At 37.9% G+C, this 23,559-nt stretch overlaps 2 protein-coding genes across 4 annotated transcripts in view; one reads left to right on the forward strand and one right to left on the reverse strand.

Moving 5' to 3' along the window:
• The first annotated feature begins 203 nt into the window (after positions 1-203).
• On the forward strand, positions 204-16,176 carry podxl (podocalyxin-like). The gene is made up of 8 exons (XM_053415279.1): positions 204-614; positions 6,670-7,194; positions 10,025-10,221; positions 11,235-11,258; positions 11,864-11,996; positions 12,089-12,132; positions 12,282-12,401; positions 13,031-16,176. Exons 1-8 carry the CDS (start codon positions 539-541, stop codon positions 13,226-13,228), a joined length of 1,317 nt encoding a protein of 438 aa, XP_053271254.1. The 5' UTR covers positions 204-538; the 3' UTR covers positions 13,229-16,176.
• Positions 16,177-21,322: 5,146 nt separating this feature from the next.
• mkln1 (muskelin 1, intracellular mediator containing kelch motifs) overlaps positions 21,323-23,559 on the reverse strand; it is a 31,560-nt gene continuing 29,323 nt past the window's right edge. For all 3 annotated transcript variants that reach the window (XM_053415281.1, XM_053415280.1, XM_053415283.1), the window contains one exon: positions 21,323-23,009. In XM_053415281.1, the coding sequence (XP_053271256.1) occupies positions 22,888-23,009 (122 nt within the window). In that variant the 3' untranslated portion in view covers positions 21,323-22,887. The remainder of the gene's footprint in view (positions 23,010-23,559) is intronic.

A 23,559-nucleotide genomic window follows, 5' to 3' on the forward strand; every position in this document is an offset into this window, starting at 1 on the left:
AATGATAAAAAAACATTATAGTGCTGATTAAACTTCAACCCCTGTTCTTGAGTGATGGGCCATTTTATAATAGAATCCAAACCAGGACAACATACTGTCTAAAATGTTTCTATGCTTATTGAAAGTGTAGAGTAGCAGAGTACAGAGCTGTGGGATTGGACCATACTGGGTCTGCCCCTGTTTTCTCATGATAAGAGCAGGGATCAGTGCTCCTGGTCTGCTACACTGGCAGCTAACAGCTGAACACACTGCACGAGAGAGAACTGCACAATTCAGCAGTAAGCCATTGAGGGAGAGAGAGGGGGTTGATAGACAGTGAGGAACAACGGTGCAGCCAAGGAAACCAAAGAAACACTCCTCTACCGAATTCCCAAACCCTGGCCAGAGAAGAGAAGAGAAAGAAAAGCAGCAGGGACACAGCATTCTTGGCTTTCAGTTTAAAAGAAGAGGAAAAAGAAAATAATGCGTTAGGCTGAATCATTTGCTTAATATACAAATTCAAGGAGAACAACGTGACAGGACGTTTTTTTATGCATGAATGCATCTGGGAGAAGGAGGGAGCAGAAACAGGACCAAAGCGACAATGAAGATCATGAAGTTGATGCTTTCACTCAGTGAGTCGATACAAATTTCATGAATAACTATCTCACCTATGGTGTTTGTCCATATATATATATTTTTCCTGCTTGAGCTCAAAATCTTCTTTTAGATTTTTTATTATTTTCTTGTGTGTTCTTATTTTTGAAGAGAAAGAAAATTCTTTGTGCACAGCAGCACCAGCTGCACTGCACTACAACCATAAAAAGTGTGATGCAGCATCAAGTGCACATGGGAAAAATAATACTTTTTTTAATTAAGATGTTTATTTTTTATATCTGAGACTTGTGTTTTACTTGAGTATATGTGTATTACAGCAGTATGTGAGAAATGTAGGTCTTATCCAGTGGGAGGATAAGTACTAAAAATATTCTTATGTTAAAGTACTTCCAAAACAACATCAAAAGTCCATTCTGTATCCTACTAAATCCTATGTAAAAGTACAGGATATTATAAAAAAAGTGAGAAGTTGGGCAGAGACATTACGCCTTTGCATGTAATCTGGTGTAAATATACGCAAACGTATTTTACCCATTTTCATGTAATTTACTTTTATTGGGAGCTTGATTTGAATGTTTTTTTGTTTCATTATTTCTGTTTTCTCAAATTTCTGTTAAAAATGTGTAAGAAGAAGAAGAAAAAGAAAACAAAAAGTATGTAATAAAAGTAAGAAGATGCTACTTGAGAAAGAGGATCACATCTAGTGTAACCAGGGTCTCTGGCAGTCTAAGTCCTATAAATTACCTTATTTTTCCTTAACCTATGCGTAAAATAATAAATTAATCCTCTGAACTAAAAGCTCCACTTGTTTTGTCAAGACGCTCTTTTGCAGTGTGAATTGTATAAAATATGTATGAAAGTAGTCACAGTCAAGCCAGTGGGACTTTATTTGAGCTGAAACATCTATTCGGTCTTGTTGTATGCCATGATACAGATCAGACGAGTGTCCATGTCAGAGAGTTTTCCAATCTTGATGAAAAACTGTGTTTCCATTCTACTCAGTATATCTTACTTCTCTCTGACTTACTATATGTTTCTATTCCCCCTCCTCTTGTCTGTGTGTATCTCACTTACCGACTGTCACAATGCTCATCAGAGAAAATTTACAATGCATGCAAATGGTTTGAAAGTGATCAGTAAATCACAAAATGTATGCAATATCTGATCTCTAGAACTTTGTTCTGACATCTGATGTAAGAAGAGATAAACCAAAAAACAAAAGATAAAATCTAATGAACTAATTCACATTTTTCAGTGTGGTCTGTAATTAACTGGGGAATAGATAACATTTAAACAAGAGTATAAAAACAACAGATTTCTCTGTCATTTATACAATAAACTGTTTTCCTACTCTTCAAAACCTTGGGAATGAAATTACTGTGCATCTCAAATGTCCAGCCTCCCTGGGGTCAATTCAATGACCCCTGTAGGTCTGAGGCACCTTATGTCACAACTATACGCAGTGGAAGTTGTTATTAAGGGCTAGGCATAGCTGGCGTGTGGACGTAGATTTATTTTAGGGAGGAACCTCTGCTCTCTGTAAAGCCAAATGTTTTATCACTATCTGATTCTCCAGAAAACTGCCTTCATCTCTTCTGTAAACTCTCACTCTATGTACCTCTACCCAGCATGGCATGCTTCATATCCAGGTTTCCATTAATCATGCCTGTGACTGGTACCATCATGGACCTTCCCTCTCCTACTCTCTCTCATACAGTGATTTCTCAATCCTCTCCTCCCCTTTCCTCCTTATTTTCATTTTTTTCCTTTGCGTAATTTCTTTGAACTTCCCCCATGCCTCATCCTTTAAATGGAAAATGGTTTTGTATTTATATAGCGCTTTTCTAGTCTTGATGACCACTCAAAGCGCTTAACAGTACAGTTTGACATTCACCCATTCACACACACACAGTGCATCTATTCGCAGCACTTTGATATTCTATGGGGGTTCAGCTTCTTGCCCAAGGACACTTTGGCATGCAGATGGGTCAGACTGGGGATCGAACTGCCGACCTTCAGGTTGGAGGGCGACAACCACTCTACCCCTCAGCCACAGCCGCCCTAAGAGCTTTTAAGAGACTTTCTATATTCCCTTTAACTCTCAGTAAATTTTGTTTGTGTGTGTGTTAGTGTGGTGGTTTTATTGGTCAGGGCATATCCAAGTAAAAACAACTAACAGAAAGATGCCAAATGGTTTTGACACACACTGATGCTAAGTGATCAAATCAATGATTTTTGCTGTCTTTTAAATCTCTTTTAATCTTATAAGTAAGTAGTATGTTTGAAAGTGAATGAATATATATACAGACAGACTTACTGCAGAGCAGGTCTTGCACAGTGGCATTTTATAGCTATTTCTTTGAAAGCATCTGCTACTGCTGCCAAAAGAGATAAAATGAGATTGGTTGGAGATAAAATCAGAAGAAGAATTGGGTTTATCACTACACGTAGTAATTATCATCCAATTTTAATATTAAAATATAACAAATATAAATTTTTAAAACAATAAATCGTTAAATTAATTAAATTAAATTAATTAAACACCAATCACTTTTTGCATAGTATAGGTCAAGGCTGGTGGATGCTGTACCGACCTTTTCTACTGGGCGTTTTGCCAAAATCTTCAGTTTCAGCACTTTATCTTCTTGTCCTCCTCTATTTATTGTGCAGGACAGGATGCAATGTACAATAACTTGGAAACACCACACCCACGACCACAGCCTGTTTCCAGTGGTCTGTGAACAATTCTTGCCTGACTTCATTCTAGAGAACAATGGCCCTTACCCCCATGCTGTGTTTTTAGACCTTGACACAACTACATTACATCCACACACAGCCACTGGATAATCAGCATACATGGTGACAGATGTTATAGACCTATAACACTTACTCTGATGATTATAGTGGTGTTTTCTCACTAGTTTGAAGTGAACCATATATTTAGCTTTTTGCTTTATAGGCTACAGACTATATCCAGTTTTTTAAGAGTCCTGAATTTGTGTTTCTGGTAGTTTTGTTAGGGATAGTATTAAAAGTGACCTTGAGAGTAGTTACTTGAGAGAAAGAATAGTGTCTATTATATAATGTCTATTATTTTAATAAATAATAAGTTTGTATTAAAAATGACCTATCCACATTTTTTGTCACAGACATAGATAGACATTACTATGTCAGAGCAACTATTGTTAAAGAATGCAAGAGCTTTAAAAATACAAAGTATATGAAATAAATAGGTTTTAAACCCCAAAACCAACAATAAGACATTTATGACAGTTCATGGACAGAATTCTCCAAATAATAACTATTCTGAATGTCAAAAATACATTTCAAAAATACTCTTGTCAGAGTGTTATGTGGGCTGGACAGGAGAAATGATAAGGATTCCTATTCAAATATTCAAAGTAATTCACTTTTATTGGGAGCTTGATTTAATCGTTTTTTTGTTTAATTATTTCTGTTTTCTCAAATTTCTGTTTAAAATGCGGAAGAAGAAGAAGAAAAAGAAAACACAAATGGTTTTGTATTTTGTATTTATTATGTAATAAAAGTAAGAAAATGCTACTTGAGAAAGAGCACCACATCTAGTGTAACCCGGGTCTCTGGCAGTCTAAGTCCTATAAATTACCTTTTTTCCTTAACCTATGCTTAAAAGAATAAATTATCCCCTCAATTTAAAGCTCCACTAGTTTTGTCAAGTCGCTCTGTTGCAGTCTAAATTGTATAAAATATGTATGAAAGTAGTCACATTCAAGCCATTGGGACTTTTTTTGAGCTGAAACATCTAGTTGGTCCCTTTGTATGCCTTGATACAGTTCAGAAAACTGACCATGTCAGAGTCCGTCCAATCTTGATGAAAAACTCTGTTTTCCCATTCTACTCAACATGCCATGAGATGTTAATTTTCTTCCTTCTCTCTGACTCACTATATTAGTGTTGGTCAGATAGCAACATTAAAGTCAAGTAAATGGTAAATGGTTTGTATTTATGTAGCGCATTTCTAGTCTAGATGACCACTCAAAGCGCTTCACAGTACAGTTTTACATTCACCCATTCACACACACATTCATACAGTGCATCTATTCGCAGCACTTTGTTATTCTGTAGGGGGCTATTCAGAGTTCAGCATCTTGCCCAAGGACACTTCGGCATGCAGATGGGTCAGAATCGGGATCGAACTGCCGACCTTCAGGTTGGAGGACGACCAATGGTTAACTTTGGTGCGCACAGATGACTCATCATTAATTTGCACGAATTGGGGACGATCAGAAAAATACGATTTAAACAGGTTAAGGGTGGTTCCATTAATGTTAATTAACTGTTTGAGTCTTTGTAATAAAATTTGATGGTCAATTGTGTCGAATGCTGCACTGAGATCTAACAGAACGAGGACCGACACAAGTCCCTGATCTGAGGCTATTAAAAGGTCATTAGTGACTTTTGCCAAGGCTGTCTCTGTACTGTGATTGGCTCTAAACCCCGACTGAAAGTCTTCATATATATTATTTTCCTGGAGAAACTCACACAGCTGATTGGCTACAACTTTTTCTAAGATTTTAAACATGAAAGGGAGATTAGATATTGGCCTGTAATTGGCTAAAACCTCTGGGTCTAGGGTGGGTTTTTTGAGTAGGGGTTGATGACATCTATTTTAAAAGACTGTGGTACATAACCTGATGATAATGACAGATTGATAATGTTAAGTAACGAACTATCAATTAGGGGCAGAATTTCTTTAAGTAATTTTGTAGGAATGGGATCTAAGATACAGGTTGTTGGTTTAGAACCTGAGATTATTTTGGTAAACTGATCACGGCTGATCAGAGAGAAGCTGTCTAAGTAATGGGTAGGATTCTCAACCGTTTCTGAGATCTCTGTTGTTGGGAGGGTATTAGTGCCAATTGAGGGCAGGAGATGGTTGATTTAATTTCTAATAGTTTGAATTTTATCATTAAAAAAGGTCATAAAGATATTGCTATTTAGGGATCGAGGAATACTGGGTTCGGTGGAGGTGTGACTCTGTCAGCCTGGCTACAGTGCTGAAGAGAAACCTGGGAATGTTTTTATTCTCTTCTATTAGCTTTGTGGAGAGCCTTTTTATATTCTTTAACACTATTCTTCCAGTCTATTAGATTTTCAACATGGTTGCTGGAGCGCCACGTCCTTTCTAGTTTTCTTGATAATTGTTTTAACTCATTTGTCTGGGAATTATACCACGGAGCTAATTTACTATGTTTGACATTTTTCTTTTTTAGAGGCGCTATTGAGTCTAACGTTAATCGTAATGAGTCTGCAGGGCTATCGACGAGGTGGTCGATCTCAATGGAGCTCAGGACCATGCCTATGTTGATGATAAATAGGACGGTAACCTGGTGGGAGGGTTGGATCTTTGTCTGAATGCTGAAGTGTCTTATCCTGACTAAAATACAGAACCCCAAATTCGGACTTGTGTGTGAATGGGTTAATCAAAAAAATTGTATTTCACTTTGAATGGTCCTCAAGACTACAAAAGTGCTATATAAATACAGACCATTTGCAATTTCAGTCTTCAAGATTCGTTTTAAATCTTTTCGATCTTGTTCATCCTCCTCTTGTGTGACGTGTGACCCCCACCGACCTGAGCTAACGCTGACATATCTGTTTTCAGAGCGTTTGGCACCAATCACTGTTCATGCTGCTATCAGTACCAGTGCTTTTAGCTCACCTACAAATTCCTCACCGCACAGCCTGCAGAAAACACACAGCAGCAGCAGTTACAGAGCATGTGAAGCCCTTAGAGAACCAGGTATTTCCCTCAGGAAGGTTGGAGACCAATAACAGAGCTATCTAAGGGGTAGTACTGGACTTGAAATTAGACACAAACACCACCCCATGTGAATTATGTAACTATGCTAAGAGAAAACTGTAATGTTAGACAATTGTTGAATTTGTTTCAAGCTTCCAGCACTGTTCCCAATAAAATATATAAAGTGAAGTGAATATGATGCTGTCCTTGACAGAGATGGGTTTGATTTCATCCGACCCATTCAGCAATGAGCTATGGGTAATCTTTTGTGTTTTTTCCTCTCTCCTTAGGCATCCTTTTCCACAGTGCATTTGCAGAGATCACTTCAGCGAGTTCTCCTTCTATCACTGCTGGGTCATCGTCTACTAGTGGTGGAGGCACATCATCCAATCTTAACCAGACACAGGCAACAGTTGCAGTCCCCACGGCAAAAATTACTGCTGACAAGGCGACTGCAGAGCCTCACGTTTTAACCCAAACACAATCCCAAACTTCCACCATAAACAACCCATCATCATCTCACATTAGCATCTCTAGTGGCCCTTCCACTGTTGCCCATGCTGCTGCTACCTCAAGCCCCCCAAAGGCTACAATACCAGTTACAACAGTTGCAACAGCTGACAGTGGCGGCACATCAGTGGGATTCCCTAATACGTTCAAAGTACAGACACCTGAAGACGATGTAGCTAGTACAAACTCCAGGACTGAGCCGTCGGTCATTCTAACAAGTCCGTACCATGCAGAAACATCAAATATCCCAACATATCCTACAACAGAGCAAACTCATGCAAACATTACCAAGACGAGTGAAGGAGGTAAGTTTTCCTGTAAATTACACATATTCCAGATAATAACATTCTTACTGACTTGATGATGTCGTGAGGGTTAATGTCAAACTTTGAGAGGCTGTTAATCCATCTGACTGTCCTTGAACTTTCTCAATCATTCATCTGGTAAACCTCCAACTTGTCAGGTTTGTTTCTGAAGTTGGAAGGAAGTGTAGATGTAGACCCTTACCATAACTCTCTTGTTATTTTAAACTACACTTGTTTGATGTCCCTTATAAACTTTGCTGAAAACAGAACAGTGACACTATTTCATAACTTTTGGATGTTGCATAAACAGCGGTTCCTGCAGGTATCAGCCTTTATTTTCAAATCATACTTTGTACTTTATCAATGGTTTTGACAATCTTGCTTATAATTAATAACTCTTGGCCTCCACCTGAATGCACCCAAAACCAGGTAGAAAAACAATTCCGATGTTCAGTTGGGCCAGATAATGAAAAGATATCCTGGGTATATTTTATTTGCTTCTTAGTACAGAATCTTAAAACTCTTCACCCTGAAAGGGTCTTTGGTTGCTTTGGTCATCTGTTTAGGATACCTGCTTGCATTTCTTTTTTTCTCCGTTTGTCAACTCTTGCCCCCCCTGTAGAGTGTTCGCGCCCCCCCACTTTGAGAACCACTGCTCTATACAATAACTCTTTCAGAGCCGTTGCCTCCAGAGGGCTCAGGCCTTCCTCAAAGACTCCTCACAACCCCTCCACGAGCTGCTCACTCTTCTTCCATCGGCCAAACAGGAGCATTAAAACAGAAACAAGGTTCCTGAACAGTTTCCTTCCACCGGCATTTAGACTGCAAAATAGCCGCCCTCTTCGTACTCTGCTGTTATTCCCACATCCTAGACTTGTTTCATATCATCAACTGCCACCTTTTAATAATATAATCAATAACTTTAAAGACAAGATTTATTTTTAATCTGAATAATCACTTTAAGGAAATCTACCTTTAAATGCATAAGACACTATTTGACTTAACTCTGCCATATGTTCATCAATCTTCAGTCTTCCCCATCTGCATGCTGAAGTGTTCTTTGGCAAGAAACTGAACCTCTATAAAGGCCCCTCATAGATGTTGAATGCACTAATTGCATTCATCATCATCAAAACAGCTTATCAGCAATGTATGATCTGTACCTTAAATGAAAATAGTGCTTTAAAATTGTCTGCATATTCTGCTCAAGGCTTAATACATTATACTCCATTTGATCTATCTCATTTCAAGTTTGATAGTCTCTGCCAATCTACCTTAGAGGCTATTGCTTCAATTAAACCAATAAATACTTTTCCTTGGATAGACACCAGCTTAAGGAGTCTTCAAAACACTGTGCAAAACAGCAGAAAGAATAACAGCAGTGTATGCCTCTTTGGCTTGTAAAGACTCCAGTCATGTGTAGTGAGAGCATAGGTACGGTGTGCACAAGCAGGCAGATCGGCTAGTGCAAGTCATTTGCACCAGCAAAAAATGTCATACGATTCAAATCAAACAAAAAATTGTTGGTCGTGAAATAGGATTTCAACAAATACGATGAAAAAATGTTTCATCAACTAGTCTTGGCAGAGTAAAATGTTCACCACTGTGCACTTGCTCACATGCACTCTAAACTAAACTAAACTATAAACTCTCTTCTTGTGGTCCTACAAATGTTATACCTTCTTCACTTCTAAAAGAGGTTACAGGTGCCATTGGCCCAAGGTTGTTTGTCATAAAAACACACTTCCCTTACTTCGTACTACGTTCCAAATTATTTTGAGCAAGCTGTCTTATCAGCCAGCCTTTATTGAAAAAGTCTAACCTGGATCAATCCCTTTCACATAATTGTCTGCCTATTTATAAGGAGGGCTAAATCAATTCCTCTCTGTATTAAACAATAACAATACTTTTGACCAGCTCCAGTTCGGGTTCTGCAACTAACACAGTACTGACGCCACTCTTATTATGATTAAAAATAATTTTACTGGTGATTGCTTTATTTAACTGCTACTCATCTTCAGTTTAGCTTTTGACATTGTCAATGATAACATCCTCTCAACAGATTAAATCACTGTGTTAATATATCCAAACCTGCCTTTAAATGGTTTGAGTCATATCTCGCTTATAAAGAACTTTCTGTTTCTACTGGTTCACTTATTTCATTGTCAGCTCTACTGATGTATGGGGCACCCAGGGCTCTATTCTTGGCCCAATTTAGTTTTACTATTATAAGCTTCCATTAGAAACATCAGTAAATTTAGTGGAGCCTGATATCACTGCTTGGTAGAAGATATGCAGTTAGGAATTTAAACGAGTGTGTCACAGATATTTAGAAATTAGTTTTTTTTTTAACTCTCTGCAGCTAAACGAAGTTAAAAATAATAATTTAGGCCCTGACCTTCTAGCAGGCAAAATACAACAATTAGTGGGTCAACTTGCAAGCAATACTTAATCTAAAGCCAGATACCTGGGTATCACATCTGATTCATAACTTAATATGGAAGAACATGTCAATATAAAACGTATTTCTTCTAAGAAATATAGCCAAAATCATATCAGCCCTGTCTTTTTGGACCTAGAAAAGCTTGCAATGAACTGATCCAGTCAATTCAAAGTGTCTCGGCTTCACCCAGTGCCGTTTCGGATTCATTTTGAGAGAGAAGGATTTTGTCAACAGTCCATTGAACTTTGACCCAGAACTCCTCTGTTTGGTTAGTTGTGTATTGTGGTGTAATATAGCTAGATATTGCCTATAGTGGTAGGCTCAGAAGTGGCTACATCATTATCTGTGGATATTTTTTTATAGTTGCTGTGTTATTTCTGTTCTAAGACACAAAGAAAACAATCATTCCAGTTACAACAAACTGGCAGATAGAATTAAGGACCACAGAGACTGGGAAGCCAGGGACCACCAGCACCCCCCAGACTCTGACAACAGGATCTACTGTACCTGAGAACCTAAGTGGAACAACATTACTGCAAACCTCTACTGCCACGACCACAGATCCTCTGCAAAATATATTTCTGGTAAGACATACAATGAGATATAACCAGCAGGTTTGCTTTCCTTTCCTCTACTTTACTTTTGCTGATTTTTATATCCACATTGATCATTTTTTAAATCACAGTCTTTTAATGGAGTCCCGTCCAACTCATAACCATGGTCTCACACAATATTTAGTTTTCACACTTGTTATGAACATCAATTCCACAGCTGTGTAAAATATATTTGTCACTGTTTGCCTCTGTGTCATGTTTGACAATGTGGTCCATGCTTCATCAAAACAGCTTATCAGCAATGTAAGATCTAGTACCTTAAATGAAAATAGTGCTTTAGCATTGTCTGCAAATTCTGCTCAAGGCTTAATACATTATACTCCATTTGATCTATCTTTTAAAGTTTGATAATCCCTGCCAATCTACCTTAAACCAGTAAAAACCTCTCATTGGACAGACAACAGCTTAAGAAGTCTTCAAAACACTGTGGAAAAGAGCAGAAAGAAGGTGGAAAAAGATAAAATTGCAAGTCCAGTATTTCTATATGAAAACCCTCCTAACTCTGGCTCCAGCAGGGTATGCCTCTCCAGTCATGTATAGTGAGAGCATAGGTATGGTGTGCACAAGCAGGCAGGTCGGCTAGTGCAAGACATTTGCACCAGCAAATAATTTCATATGATCCAAATCAAAGAAAATAGTTCGTCTTGAAATAGGATTTCAACAAATAAGATGAAAAAATGTTTTATCAACATACCTCTCTACTTTCCTTCTTTGGCTGCCAGTAAAATTCTGCTCAAGACATATTTTTATAGGAAAGCCTTTAATGGCAGTATTTTAACATTGTAGTTTGTAATATTTCCTTATTTTCGTTGTCTTCAGATGTATTTTGTAAAGCACTTTGTAACCTTGTTCAGATAAATGCTATAGAAATAAATATATTATTATTATTATTATTATGATCATTATTATTCACATTAACATATTGCAACAATGACTCATGAATGCTTTGGACTGACACTTGTGTTTTTCTGACGTTTTTACAGTATTCTCTAAACAGCAGACCTGAGGTAAGGGTTTTCTTCTGTTTGACTTTAGGTGTGTTTTAAACAGTTTATATTTACATGAACATTACACGTGATAATAAAACAATTCGAGCACAGACTCTTATCAAGCCACTGCCATTGTCCTGCTCATGGAGGCAGCCTTCCATTTCATTTTCACTGACAGTTTTTAATAAAATATTCTTAATTTTAAAATTACAGGAATGCACAGGAATCACTGTGCAATAGATCAATTATTAATAATTGATTTAATAATATTTTACCATCTTATGCTTTTATGGTGCTGTGGCTTTTAGATCAGTTTCCACTGACTTGTGTTAACTTCTGTTCATCTTGTATTAGTGAGTTAGTTAATGTTAGTGCTAGTTAGTTGTTTGAGTCCTGGTAACACATACTGTGTGTGTATCTATATCTGACTTCTTTGCACCATACCGCTGCTACATCACAGCACTGGAAGATATTACCTCAGCTATCACCCCTAGCCTTGGCCACATGTAATGTAGTACCTGATTAGTGTTATTGATTGTTTATGGCAAAGTAAGATAAGTGATGTGGTGTTGGATTTATTATGTGCATAGATTTTTACAGATATGTCATTTTGTTATCCTCAGAAAGAGAAAGACAAGGAGCTGGTGGAGATGTGCAAGCGGCTGATGGCAAATATGCAAGATGGGAACTGCACCCTGATATGGAGGCATAAAAATGGCAAAATACAGTTTGACTGCATGGAAATAAATGGCAAAGGTAAAGAACCCTGGTCCCTTCATTAAATCATATTTGCTAGTTTAAATTTATTTTAGAAAATGCATACAAATAACTTCAAATTTCCCTTACAGTGAAAACCAGCATCATAACCCAGAATTATGAGGAAATCTCCAAGGTAAGTGCAATCATAGAGATATTTGGTTCAGTGCAAGGAAACAGCCTAATGGTTAGTGCTTCGAATACCTGTGTACTTAAAAGGCAGGACACTTATGGATACTTCAGTGTGAAAATAAATCATTCTCTTTTTTTATTTTTTACTTACAGAAACCACCAGATAATAAAACCCTGATAGCCATACTGGCCTCATGTGGAGCCCTGCTCATCATGATCTTTATCCTTGCCATCTGTGCCTCTCACCACCGCAGGTCATACAATGAGAACCAGGTTAGTACTCGGTCAAACTTGTAGACACACTTCGGACTTTCTTGAAAGTCAAAGACAATCCTGGAGTCTGCGTTGATAGAAAATTATTCCCCATCATATGATATCACAGAGGTCTGACAATGATATTATTAGGTCAAAAAATGATATATAGAATAGTAATGCATCGCCTTATTTATATTAGGGTTTCAATCAAATGATCGTCTCGCGTCTCTACAGACTCCTCAAAAAGGACTTTCAGAAAACCAAATATTTACTTCAAAGGCATTGAACTCTTTTGTTAGGATCCCTCACCATGAGATAATCTGAATCTCTCAAGTATGTCACACAAGCAAACAAAAACTCAGATCTAACTAAATCTAATGGCTAACTGATAACCTTGCTTTTCAGTTTAGAATAATGTCCCATATCTCACTTTATGGGCTACATCACGTTAATCTTCTACAAATCTTAATTCACTTTAACAAATTCACACTTAAAACTGTAGTTTTGTTATTTAACTGTAAAAGCCATACCGTAGTGCCAATTCACTGAAAGAGAGCTCAAGCTACTTTGTAAAATTATATTAGAAATGACCTCGTCTGAGACACAGATTAAATATGAAACAGACTTTGTACTTTGAATCTTTCCAGCAACACCTTACAGAGGAGCTGCACACTGTGGAGAACGGTTACCATGACAATCCCACGCTGGAAGTGATGGAGGTGCAGCCAGAGATGCAGGAGAAGAAGGTGGCGTTAAATGGAGAGTTCAACAATGACAGCTGGATTGTCCCCATTAACAACCTGCTGAAGGAGGACATACTTGATGAGGAGGACACCCACCTGTAAGGTGCAGGGATAAAGAAAGAGAAGAAGAGAAAAGAGAGGATAACAGGACCTGGTCAGTTCCAGTCCAGTAAAACAAAAGCAATCACACTTCTCAATCAATGCCAGCCCGACCAGCTAGTCTGACACTCCTGACCCTCGGATCCTATTGCTTGACAGGACATGTAATTAGACAAGTAACACCCACGAGTACTAAGCCACCACAATAATGGTGTTGACCTGCTCTGTTTGATCCATTACTGGGAAATAAGGGTCAAAATTCAAACACTGATGACGAAGGAACAATAATATGAGATATGTTGAACATGAAAAAGTAAAAGGCATGTTTGAAATCCAAACAATTTTGTGGGCACAAAAGTGCTTATACAATTGTTTAAATATAAGTTCTACTTCACTGAGAGCACAATTCAAAGATGTTTGTATAATTTATTTCACATATTCATTCAAAAAATGCTGAAAGAGTCTCAAAACCCTCTTACAAAAACAGTTGTCTGGATGTTTTTTGCATTAGCTTTTGCATGCAGACAGGCCCAAACTACATGCTCCATAGGTTCAGAAAGCAGATCAGACCAGTAACAACTGCATCAGCTGCTGGTTAGGTGGTTCCAGAGTAACCACCTAACCATCTCAGGACACTTTAAAGCATCCAGGTGATTTCCACTACTGAATGTGGGCCATGAGGAAAACTGAGCACGGACATAATTCATAAATTGCAGAGCTGAACGGACAATGCTTAAAGCAGATGCAATTGCAGGACTAAGAAACACTTTTATCAAAAATACTATAGGATTGTAGGGTGTATGAAAAGCCAGAGGGGACATATTCCAAATATATTTTGTCCATATGATAACACAAAGGGCCTCAGCAAAAAACATTTGTTTGTTTGTTTTTAAGTTGTGCGTATGGGTGGAGAACATGTTCCATCGATACATTTTCTTGTGTTTTGAGTTGTCTTACAAGTATGAATAGAATTTCAACAACTGTCGTAACCTGAGTTACCTTTTAAATTTCTTAGCTTTTTTTCAATTTTACTTAAGCTCTTTTTACTAATTCTGTATTTCATTCATTTGGAGCAATACATATAATATATAAATACTCCTGCTAAATGTTTCAAAATGTTGGCCTTTAGATAATTTCCTAAAATTATTTATTCTTATGCTTTAGGTTTGGTTTGTGCTTTAACTCTCTGCCTCATGACACAGAGTCTACCGACAGATAGGAATAAAGCACTCATACGAGTAGCGTCATGAGCTGTGGTAGAGCACAAAGATGGTGTTGTGAAGGCAAAATGGATGCGACTTGACACAGCTGGTGGCTGCTATGCACATCAATTATTTTAGCCTGCTTCATATAGTATAACATTACAATAAAAGGTGTCCTGATCCAGGACCAGCAGAAAAACATGCCAGTTTAACAACATCTATTACGGCTCATATCATTTCATCAAAATCAGTGACAGGGACCTCCCCTGGTTGCAGTCATCAAATGCCTTGCTGTGGAAAGGAATTATTTTCCTATCAAAACATTTCATCTTTATTTCAGAGACAGTGCGATACACAGGTGACACAGTATTAACAGCACTGATTTAGTTAGTCTCTTGAGTCCACTGCCGATGCTGCTAAAGATTCTAGCCTTTACTTTTTGGATATCTGAAATCAGGAGCATTTATTTTGTGGATTTGTTATCCTAGAGCACTCAATAAATTCACATAGCTAGCGTTCATAATGTCACATTACACACTTTTCTGAGGTTAGGAGCTGTGAATCTAACTTGCCATTTTCATACAGACTCCAGACAGTACTTATAATGCTCTTGCATGAGGCTCATTGATTACATGCTCACATTTTCTTAGATTTTCTTGGTCACCTCTTAGACCACACTTATCTTTGGATTTAGGACTCAAAGTTGCACAAAAAAACTATTTTGAAACAAATTATATACCAAATAATTAATTGATAGCTATTGATCATGAAAATAACTATTAGTTGCAGTAGAGTCTCAACTGCTCTCCACTCTGGCCTTCCATTATAATAAGATAAGAATACTATGCATTATTTAATATATAAAAAATATCACTAATATTATAACAGAAGCAGGCTTGCCTTTCCGCACCATTTCCAGTCCTTTCAGCTAACTCTCGTCAAGCAAGCAACAATACTAAACTACCCCTCCAACATTAGTGCCAGCCATAAGCTTACTGTGGTGCTTGTCCTATCCCCCATTTATCAACAGGTTTCAGTTCACTTCAGCTCCATCTCACAAGTGTTTTTTACAGTATGTCACTGCTTCACGCTCATCAAGGTGATTTTCACAATAGTCTGCAAAGCAGGACACAAACTGAAAGCCACCAGTCAAGTGATAAACCAGTTAATTTCAGAAAGAATGGATTGATTTTCCATCCACTAGGAAAGTTTCTTGGGAGAGTATGTCCAGATTATAAACTTTTGAAGCTATCGGATGACACTTTTTCCTAGAAAATATTACAAAACTGCCACCTACTCAGTCCAATAACTATTATTACAAATAATGTAAATTGAACAGATGCCGATCAACACTGGTATTGGTAAGTACAGACGGTGTACCAATAACTGTGCATGTATTTGGCAAAGGCTGTAAATAGTATGTAAAGGGTGTCGTTTTCACAGTTCTTGATGCTTAAAAATTCACCTAAGAAGTTAATCTATATTTAGCTCCACTTCAAACTATATAAAAGTTATTAAATCACCTTGTCTACTCCAGTCCAACCATTTTTGTGTTTGCATGTCTATATTTTCATTTAAATCATAGTGATGAATTTCACAAAAGTACCTTTGCTCGTATTATATGTATTTATAATTTGTTTTCTGCTGTAAGAAAATGGCAGGGGTCTGACACACTGGAGGCTGTAAACTGTCAACTGTCTTGGCGGTCATGTTCAAATTTGCCAATAAAGGAAGTGTTTTTCCACTTTGGTTAGGCAGTTTTCTTGTACTTTTAGAAATATGTATAGATATGGCAATTAGAGGGCAGAAACATCACTAGGTAATTAGTTAAGAAAAGCTCAACAAAATACAGTTTTTCTTTATTATATACATTACATAAAATGCAATATTACAAGGATTTCTACAAATTCACTGATTCCACACAGTAGTGCTCACTGATCTTAGAGTGCCAGCCTTAAAGCTCCCAAGTCCCACCGAGGGGGTCACGAAGAGGCCAAGAGGGAAAAATTCAAAATGACATCTTCAACCTGTCACTGCTCCAGTCTGTAGTCCCCGCATGTTTTAAGAAGACCATCATTGTCCCTGTTCCCAAGAAAACTAAAACCCTCTGCCTGAATGACTACCGCCCAGTAGCACTTACTTCCATCATAATTAAGTGTTTTGAGCGGCTGGTCCAACCCTTCATCACCTCCTCCCTCCCTGAATCTCTGGACCCTCTTCAGTTCACCTAAAGGCCAAATAGGTCAACTGCAGATGCCATCTCAGCTGTGGCTGAGGGGTAGAGTGGTCGTCCTCCAACCTGAAGGTCGGCGGTTCAATCCCCAGTCTGACCCATCTGCATGCCGAAGTGTCCTTGGGCAAGATGCTGAACCCTGAACGGCCCCCCATAGAATAACAAAAAGCTGCGAATAGATGCAGTGTATGAATGTGTGTGTGAATGGGTGAATGTAAAGCTCTAAAGCGCTTTGAGTGGTCATCAAGACTAGAAAAGCACTGTATAAATACAAAACCATCTCCCTCACCCTCCACATTGCCCTATCCCACCTGGCCCAGAGGGACACATATGTGAGAATGCTGTTCATCGTCTACAGTTCAGCATTCAACACCATCGTGCCCCTGAAGCTCATCACCAAGCTCAGAGACCTTGGGCTCAACATCGCCCTCCGTGAGTGGATCCTGAACTTCCTGAAGGGCAGACCACAGGCGTTGAGGTTCGGCAGCACCACATCCCCACAGTTTCATCCCCCAGGCCAAAATACTTTTAAACTCCTCCGAACTGCAATAACTCCACTAAATAAGCACTGTGGCATATTTGCACTATTGCACATAATTGCACTACTGTTTTTTTCCTTCTTCAGCTGTGTATATATATATTTAGATATATATATTTTATTTCATATTTTAAACTTTTGATATTCTATTTTATACTATTTTATTCTAATGTTTTTTAATTCTTGAGCATTGTTAGAAGAGAGCCTGTGACTCAAGCATTTCATTGCCAGCGACTGCTTAATGCTATCTCTGTGCATTTGATAATAAAATTCTTGAATCTTGAACTTCGTGAAAAGTTTATATCACATCAAGTGCATTCAATGTAAAACATCAAACTGTTCCTCTGATAGGGTTGGTAGGAATATTGTCTCAGACATTCAAAGGACCATAGCAATATTTTTTGGGCTTTAAATTTCAGATTGTTTGTACAAATCATGTACCCTTAAATCAATATTTTGGTAATACATACATTTTCAGAGAGTTCCATATTTAAAAAAAAAAAGTGAGAAGGGACTCGGGTATTCAGTTTCGGGCTGACTGTATGATCGGCTGTTAGCAACTTGCTGGTTTTAGTTTATTCCTACAGCACACAGAACGGGCTGCCTGCTCAGTCTTTCTTGTGTCCAAAGGACAGAGCACACTCCATGTTAGTAGATCATTATTTGTTTGCTCTTCGTCTTATGCAGAAATCACTGAGCCAACATGGTTTCCTGCAGTATATTTGTTATTTCTAAAAATTACACCATAATACTTGATTTATTTCCATTGGACAAGTGGGAGACAATTGTCTTTTGAAACTGAGGAGCGGGAGCCCAGCAGAGTTTTAGGAAAGTAGACAGTACCTCCTTTCAGATGTCAAATAAATTGAGTGAGTTAAAACATGTTTCTGTATTTGCACAGAAAACATGGATGATTTTGAGTTTATCAGCCAGCAGATGAGTAAGGCCGGTTGTACATTACATTTTTTAGGCAGCATGGATTTGAAAATGAAAAAAAAACACCTAGAATTTCCACATTGTGGTTGTATGGCTCCATCACCCAGAGTAGTTCAATTTACATACTTCTCTTTTTCCAGACTCATAAGTCATAGTTACTTTGGCCCACTGGCTTCTAATTAGTACATTTTTGATTCCAGGTGTTGGGACATGGTTTTTGTGCAAACCACAGGCCTCCTTTCAGTCAAACTTGAAACAAACAGGCCGCATGTGCTGGAGTGGACTCAATCCCCCAAGATGCCACAGGTTCCATTGATCTTAGAAAGTCAAGGAACTCAGTCTCCCAGAGGATGTAACAGGATGCTGCATGTCCTGGGGTCTGGACAATGTCTCACAAAGGTGTCAAGAACCACCAGGGTCAACTCCTATTGGTCACTCTGGTCCAAGACCCGTGAGGTCACCGGGGCCAATATAAAGAGAGGTCTCCCCAAAATCTCTCTCTCTTCTCTCATCCCTCCAAGGACGGAAGGCTGCTACAGCCTCTCTCTCCACAATCCTTCGATGGCCAGCAGGCTGTCCAGCCTCTCTTCTCCTACATCGCCAAGGGGGGGGCCTAGCTGATCCAGCTTCCTTCTCTATCCAACCCACAACCAGAGGTCAGAGTTGCAGCTCCCAGCTCATCTTCAAGGAAATCTCCTCGCCCTTCAAGCTCTACAAAACTCCTCGTAGCGACGCGATGTCCTGCAGAAAAACTTCAACCAGCATCTGAACACACAGCTCGACAGAATCGCGAATGCAGAACTCTACGACCACAAGGCCAGGAGACGTCACAGAACTGCAAACTGAACAGCAACTTTCTTTTCCTCTTTCCCTCGGACTGGTAACATAATCTGGGCTTAATAATTATACATGTTAAGCAAGACTGTTTACTCAATTCTGTGTGTTTACAAGTTTGATATATGCTGTGACGTTGTAGGTATAAGTTAAATGAAGGTTAATGCTAATTAGGCTCGCCACAGGCTTTGTCCCTGACTCATTATCTGATTAACATCCACACATACACACGCATAGCATCTCACCTAGTTAAACCTTCCCCCTCAGCCGTAAAGCAACGGCCGTAAAGCAACCTCAGAAGAAGGGGGGGGGGGGGGGGGGGGGGGGGGGGCTCTTATCTTAGGGACCATTTTTTTAAGCATGCTAATTTACATTCACACACTCACACACCTCCTTGTTAGTTAGTTTGGTTGTTTTGTAATTTGTGTTTTTATACTTTATGTTCATAATAAATGTTCTTCTTTCACAAATGTTCTGTTATTAATATTGCATAAGTGAATTTTGCCAACCGTTACACTGTAAAGAACTCCATAACCTTTATTGTTCATTATATAATCTTTAATGGTAAAATATTGAGATTTATAATTGACCTAGATCTAAATGAGACTGATCTTAAATCAATAAATTGTCTATCTTTTCCCTTCTATGAAGGGTGGTGCCCCGCGAGAACTTTAACCAATTAAAGTTATGATTTAATATTAATATTTTAAATATTAATGTTTTATATTTTAATTTGATAACCAGATTTATTGAGTGCCTAAAGGCACACCATTCTATGGTAACACTTTTAAACCCTTTGATACACAAGCTATGCAAACCCCTTGCACAACATTGGTCAAAAATGACCCGTATTGACCTACAATGTTATTTCATGCACAGCTGAGTTTTTCTTTGCTATATTTTTGGAAATCAATTTATTTCATCATTTAATATTCAAAGTATTCATTAAATAGCTTGTTTTGGATTACCATAAATCATTATTTTAATTTTTATCTTTCTCAATTTATGAACAAAAATATTTTTTGTATTTTTACATCAAGTTTACACACATGGGTAAAAAATGACCCGATGGAGTTTTAATAGTAAATATCTTTGCCATAAATTAACTTCATCATTCAGAATTCCAGGAGTTTCTCAATTAACTTGTTTTTGATCATTACAAATTCTTATTTTCATTTGTCCTTTTTTACTTTTTTAATAAAAATCATTTTTGTATCACTAGGTTCAACCCTAGTCAAAAACGACCCGTATTCATTTCACATGTTATTTCATGCATGGGTGTGCTTCTTTGCTATATCTTTTTAAATCTATTTATTTAATCATTTAATATTACAAAGTATTAAATAAAATATCTTGTTTTTGATTACCACAAATCATTATTTTCTTAATTTATTGTCTTAATTTTTGAAATAAAATAGTTTTTGTATTACCACATCAAGTTTACACACATGGGTCAAAAATGACCCAGTTATGCAAGTGTGAATTTGATAGGAGCCTTGAAGGACAAATGAAAATAAGAATTTGTAACGATCAAAAACAAGTTAATTGAGGAATTCCTGGAATTTTGAATGATGAAATAATTTTATTGCAAAGATATTTACAATTAAAACTCCATCGGGTAATTTTTGACCCATGTTGTGTATCAAAGGGTTAAGCACTATTGCACAACACAGGTGACAAATGTTTGAAATTTGAACAAATTCCTTCCAAGAGATTTGCCATATCATGTTTAAAAGGCCACTGTGACCTTGATCTTTGGGGACCAAAGTCTTATCAATTAATATGTGAGTCTAAGTGAGCTTCTGTTCCAAATTTAAAAGAATTCTCTCAAGGTATTCTTCAGATAATGGATTCACAAGGCAAAAAATATTTTGACTCATCCTTGAGTCACAGTGAATGTTTTAGCAAAATGTAATAAATTTGCCTATGGGTGTTCTTGATATCTCACATTCACAAGTCATGAGCTCACCATGACCTTGACCACTAAAAGATAATCATTCATCCTTGACTACAAAGGAAAATATGTACCAAATTTGAAGAATTTCCTCAAGGTGTTCCTGAGATGATACGTTCCGAACCACAAACGTGTTTTAGTGAGGCCACCGAGACCACACTTGAAGAAAATACACCCTCAAGCTTTTCTTGAGATATCATGTTCACTGGTCACTGCCTGTCGCCGGTGGAGAGACAAATAATACCAACATCTGTATCATACAGAACAAACATGTCAACACACCAACAGACCTTAAAACACCTTCTCGCCCTATTACCAGTATTTCATCAAAACTCACATACCAGTTATTTGAAATTCTTCCTGATGAGTAAGTATAAGTATTACATATAGTACCTGGAGGTAACTGTATGCAGACGCAGTTTATGATAAAGAGGGACAAAGAAGAGCATGAACCAGCATAGGATCTGTACAATCCAAGAATCTTTGAAAATAATCTTACATGTATATTTACATATTTTGTACAACATTAGACATCTAATAGTTGAGCTTTTGTCCATGAGTGACTGAGGAAAGAAATTTTACAAGGAAAACACCCAGAACCAATATAAATGTATATTTTGATATATATTAAACTTTATCTCTTAGAACCAGTCCAATTTGTTCAAACAATACCTTGTTGCACCTCGTCAGTCTCTCTGTTATAAATGGGGGCATGTGTTACAGAAATCATGAAAAAGAGAGCTGACATTAAGTTAGATTAAATAAATAAAATTATTTCCTATTAAATGATTTCTGTCCTGTCTTAAAATGAATTAAACACCCATGAATTTGCATTTAACTGGCATCTTGACTTTACAACTGGCCTGAACATAAATCATCTTATGCTTTAGCACATAAATCCTACAGGCATAGTTCACCGAAAAATACAAATTTACTCATGATCTAAGGTGTTAGAGTCCACAAAACACTTTTGGAGTTTCAGGGATGAACCGTGTTGCAGCCAAATCCAATACAATTTAAGTAACTGTCGACTGACCTCATCAAATGTAAAAAAACAACAGAAAAAAACAGAAAATGTCTCCATATTGTTATGTGGTGTCAAAATGTTTGCTACCGGAAGTGCCAATGCTACCTGAACTAGCGATGCTACCGTAGGCATCCTTGGCCGAGAGCTTGTGTGCAGTGTGTGTTTGTGCGAATGTGGCTCCAGTGGAGGATGTCAAAGGACATTTACGCCAAAAACAGTTTAAATGATGCCCTTTCGATGAAAAAGGTGGATGTTGGGGCTAACGGACATTTGGATGACACCACAGGAGCAGGATGGAGGCATTTTATGTTGTTTTTTGTATTTGAAGAAGTGGTCAACATTAACTACAATTGTATTGGATTTGGCTGCCATGCTGTTTACCCCCTGAAACTCCAGAAGTGTTTTGTGGACTCAAAACTTCACCTACCCTTCTATCGGCCTCGTGGTGACTAGATAATGATTGAGTTTTAATTTTTCTGTGAATTATCCCTTTCAGGAGGAACATTCAAAGAAACACGACTAAAAACAAATGAGTGGAAATACCCTATTTGGTCAAAACTTTTCTGGGAACAAAAACCAAGTCAGACAAAAACTGTTTTGGCTTTGTTTGGTTATGATGGGCTTGTGGAAAAAAATGGCAGAAATATTCAAGTAAAACTGGGAAAAACAAACTTCAAGTTATCGTGGAAGTCTGCATATATACAATGTGTGTGTGTGTGTTTATAACCATCATCAGCCTTAATGCAGCCTGACAGCAGCAAGTCAGTGTGTTAGAGGTGGGGATGATCCACATCAAGTTTACTCCCACAAGCAAAGTTCAGGAATAGAAAAATAACAGGTCTGTGTTTCCTCTGTCCCATAAGGTGCATGGGTTGGGTTCAGTCAGTCCAGTGGGTGATGAGATGGGGTACGGAGTGGCGTGTGAGAGGCAGGAGGGGTTAGAGGGTGATCAGGTCTACCAGGTTGCCCTTTGGTGGGGTCATACTATCCGGGAAGAAGTTGACAAGCATATCAAAGAGCTGAGTCCGCTGAGCGTATGTCTGGTCCACGTCTGAGAAACCTGACAGAAAAACGGAAATCAACTGTTAATTTCAACCAGAGTCAACCGCTTTATCTACCTACTAATACCACTGTGTCTGTATGTATGTGTAACACAGATGGCAAAAAAAACCCTGACGCGCTTTAGGTGGTCATCAAGACTGGAAAAACGATATATAAATACAGACCATAATGGTAACGGGGTCTACCACCACCACTACGATCTGGTGGAGTGATCTGATAACAAGTGGACAAGTTGAAAGTGTACATGTGTGAATGCATCCTTAATGGAACTTGATCTCCATCACTCAGACCACATTTGTAGCTTATCTGGCCACATTCTTTTAGCTTTGAACACGTTTGGTATTTTGTAATTATTTGTTAGTCACTTCCAGCAATTGTAACATAGGGCTGAAACTTAAAGGGGACATATTATGAAAATTCCACTTCTGTAGTGCTTCTACATGTTAATTTGGGTATCTGGCATGTCTACCGTTCCAAAAACTCTGGAAAAAAACAACTCCCGCGATCTGTTGTGGTTCCTCTCTTTCAGAAACAATACGCTAGAGTGC

Source organism: Pleuronectes platessa, chromosome 22 (assembly GCF_947347685.1).
Source record: "Pleuronectes platessa chromosome 22, fPlePla1.1, whole genome shotgun sequence".
Taxonomy (NCBI): Eukaryota; Metazoa; Chordata; class Actinopteri; order Pleuronectiformes; family Pleuronectidae; genus Pleuronectes; species Pleuronectes platessa.

Excerpts from the sequence above, each read along its gene's own strand:
- podxl (XM_053415279.1), top strand. The coding sequence starts at position 539 with ATGCATCTGGGAGAAGGAGGGAGCAGAAACAGGACCAAAGCGACAATG. Across the intron at positions 7,195-10,024 it reads TACCAAGACGAGTGAAGGAG|ACACAAAGAAAACAATCATT; the intron begins GTAAGTTTTCCT and ends TTCTGTTCTAAG. Across the intron at positions 12,133-12,281 it reads ATTATGAGGAAATCTCCAAG|AAACCACCAGATAATAAAAC; the intron begins GTAAGTGCAATC and ends TTTTACTTACAG.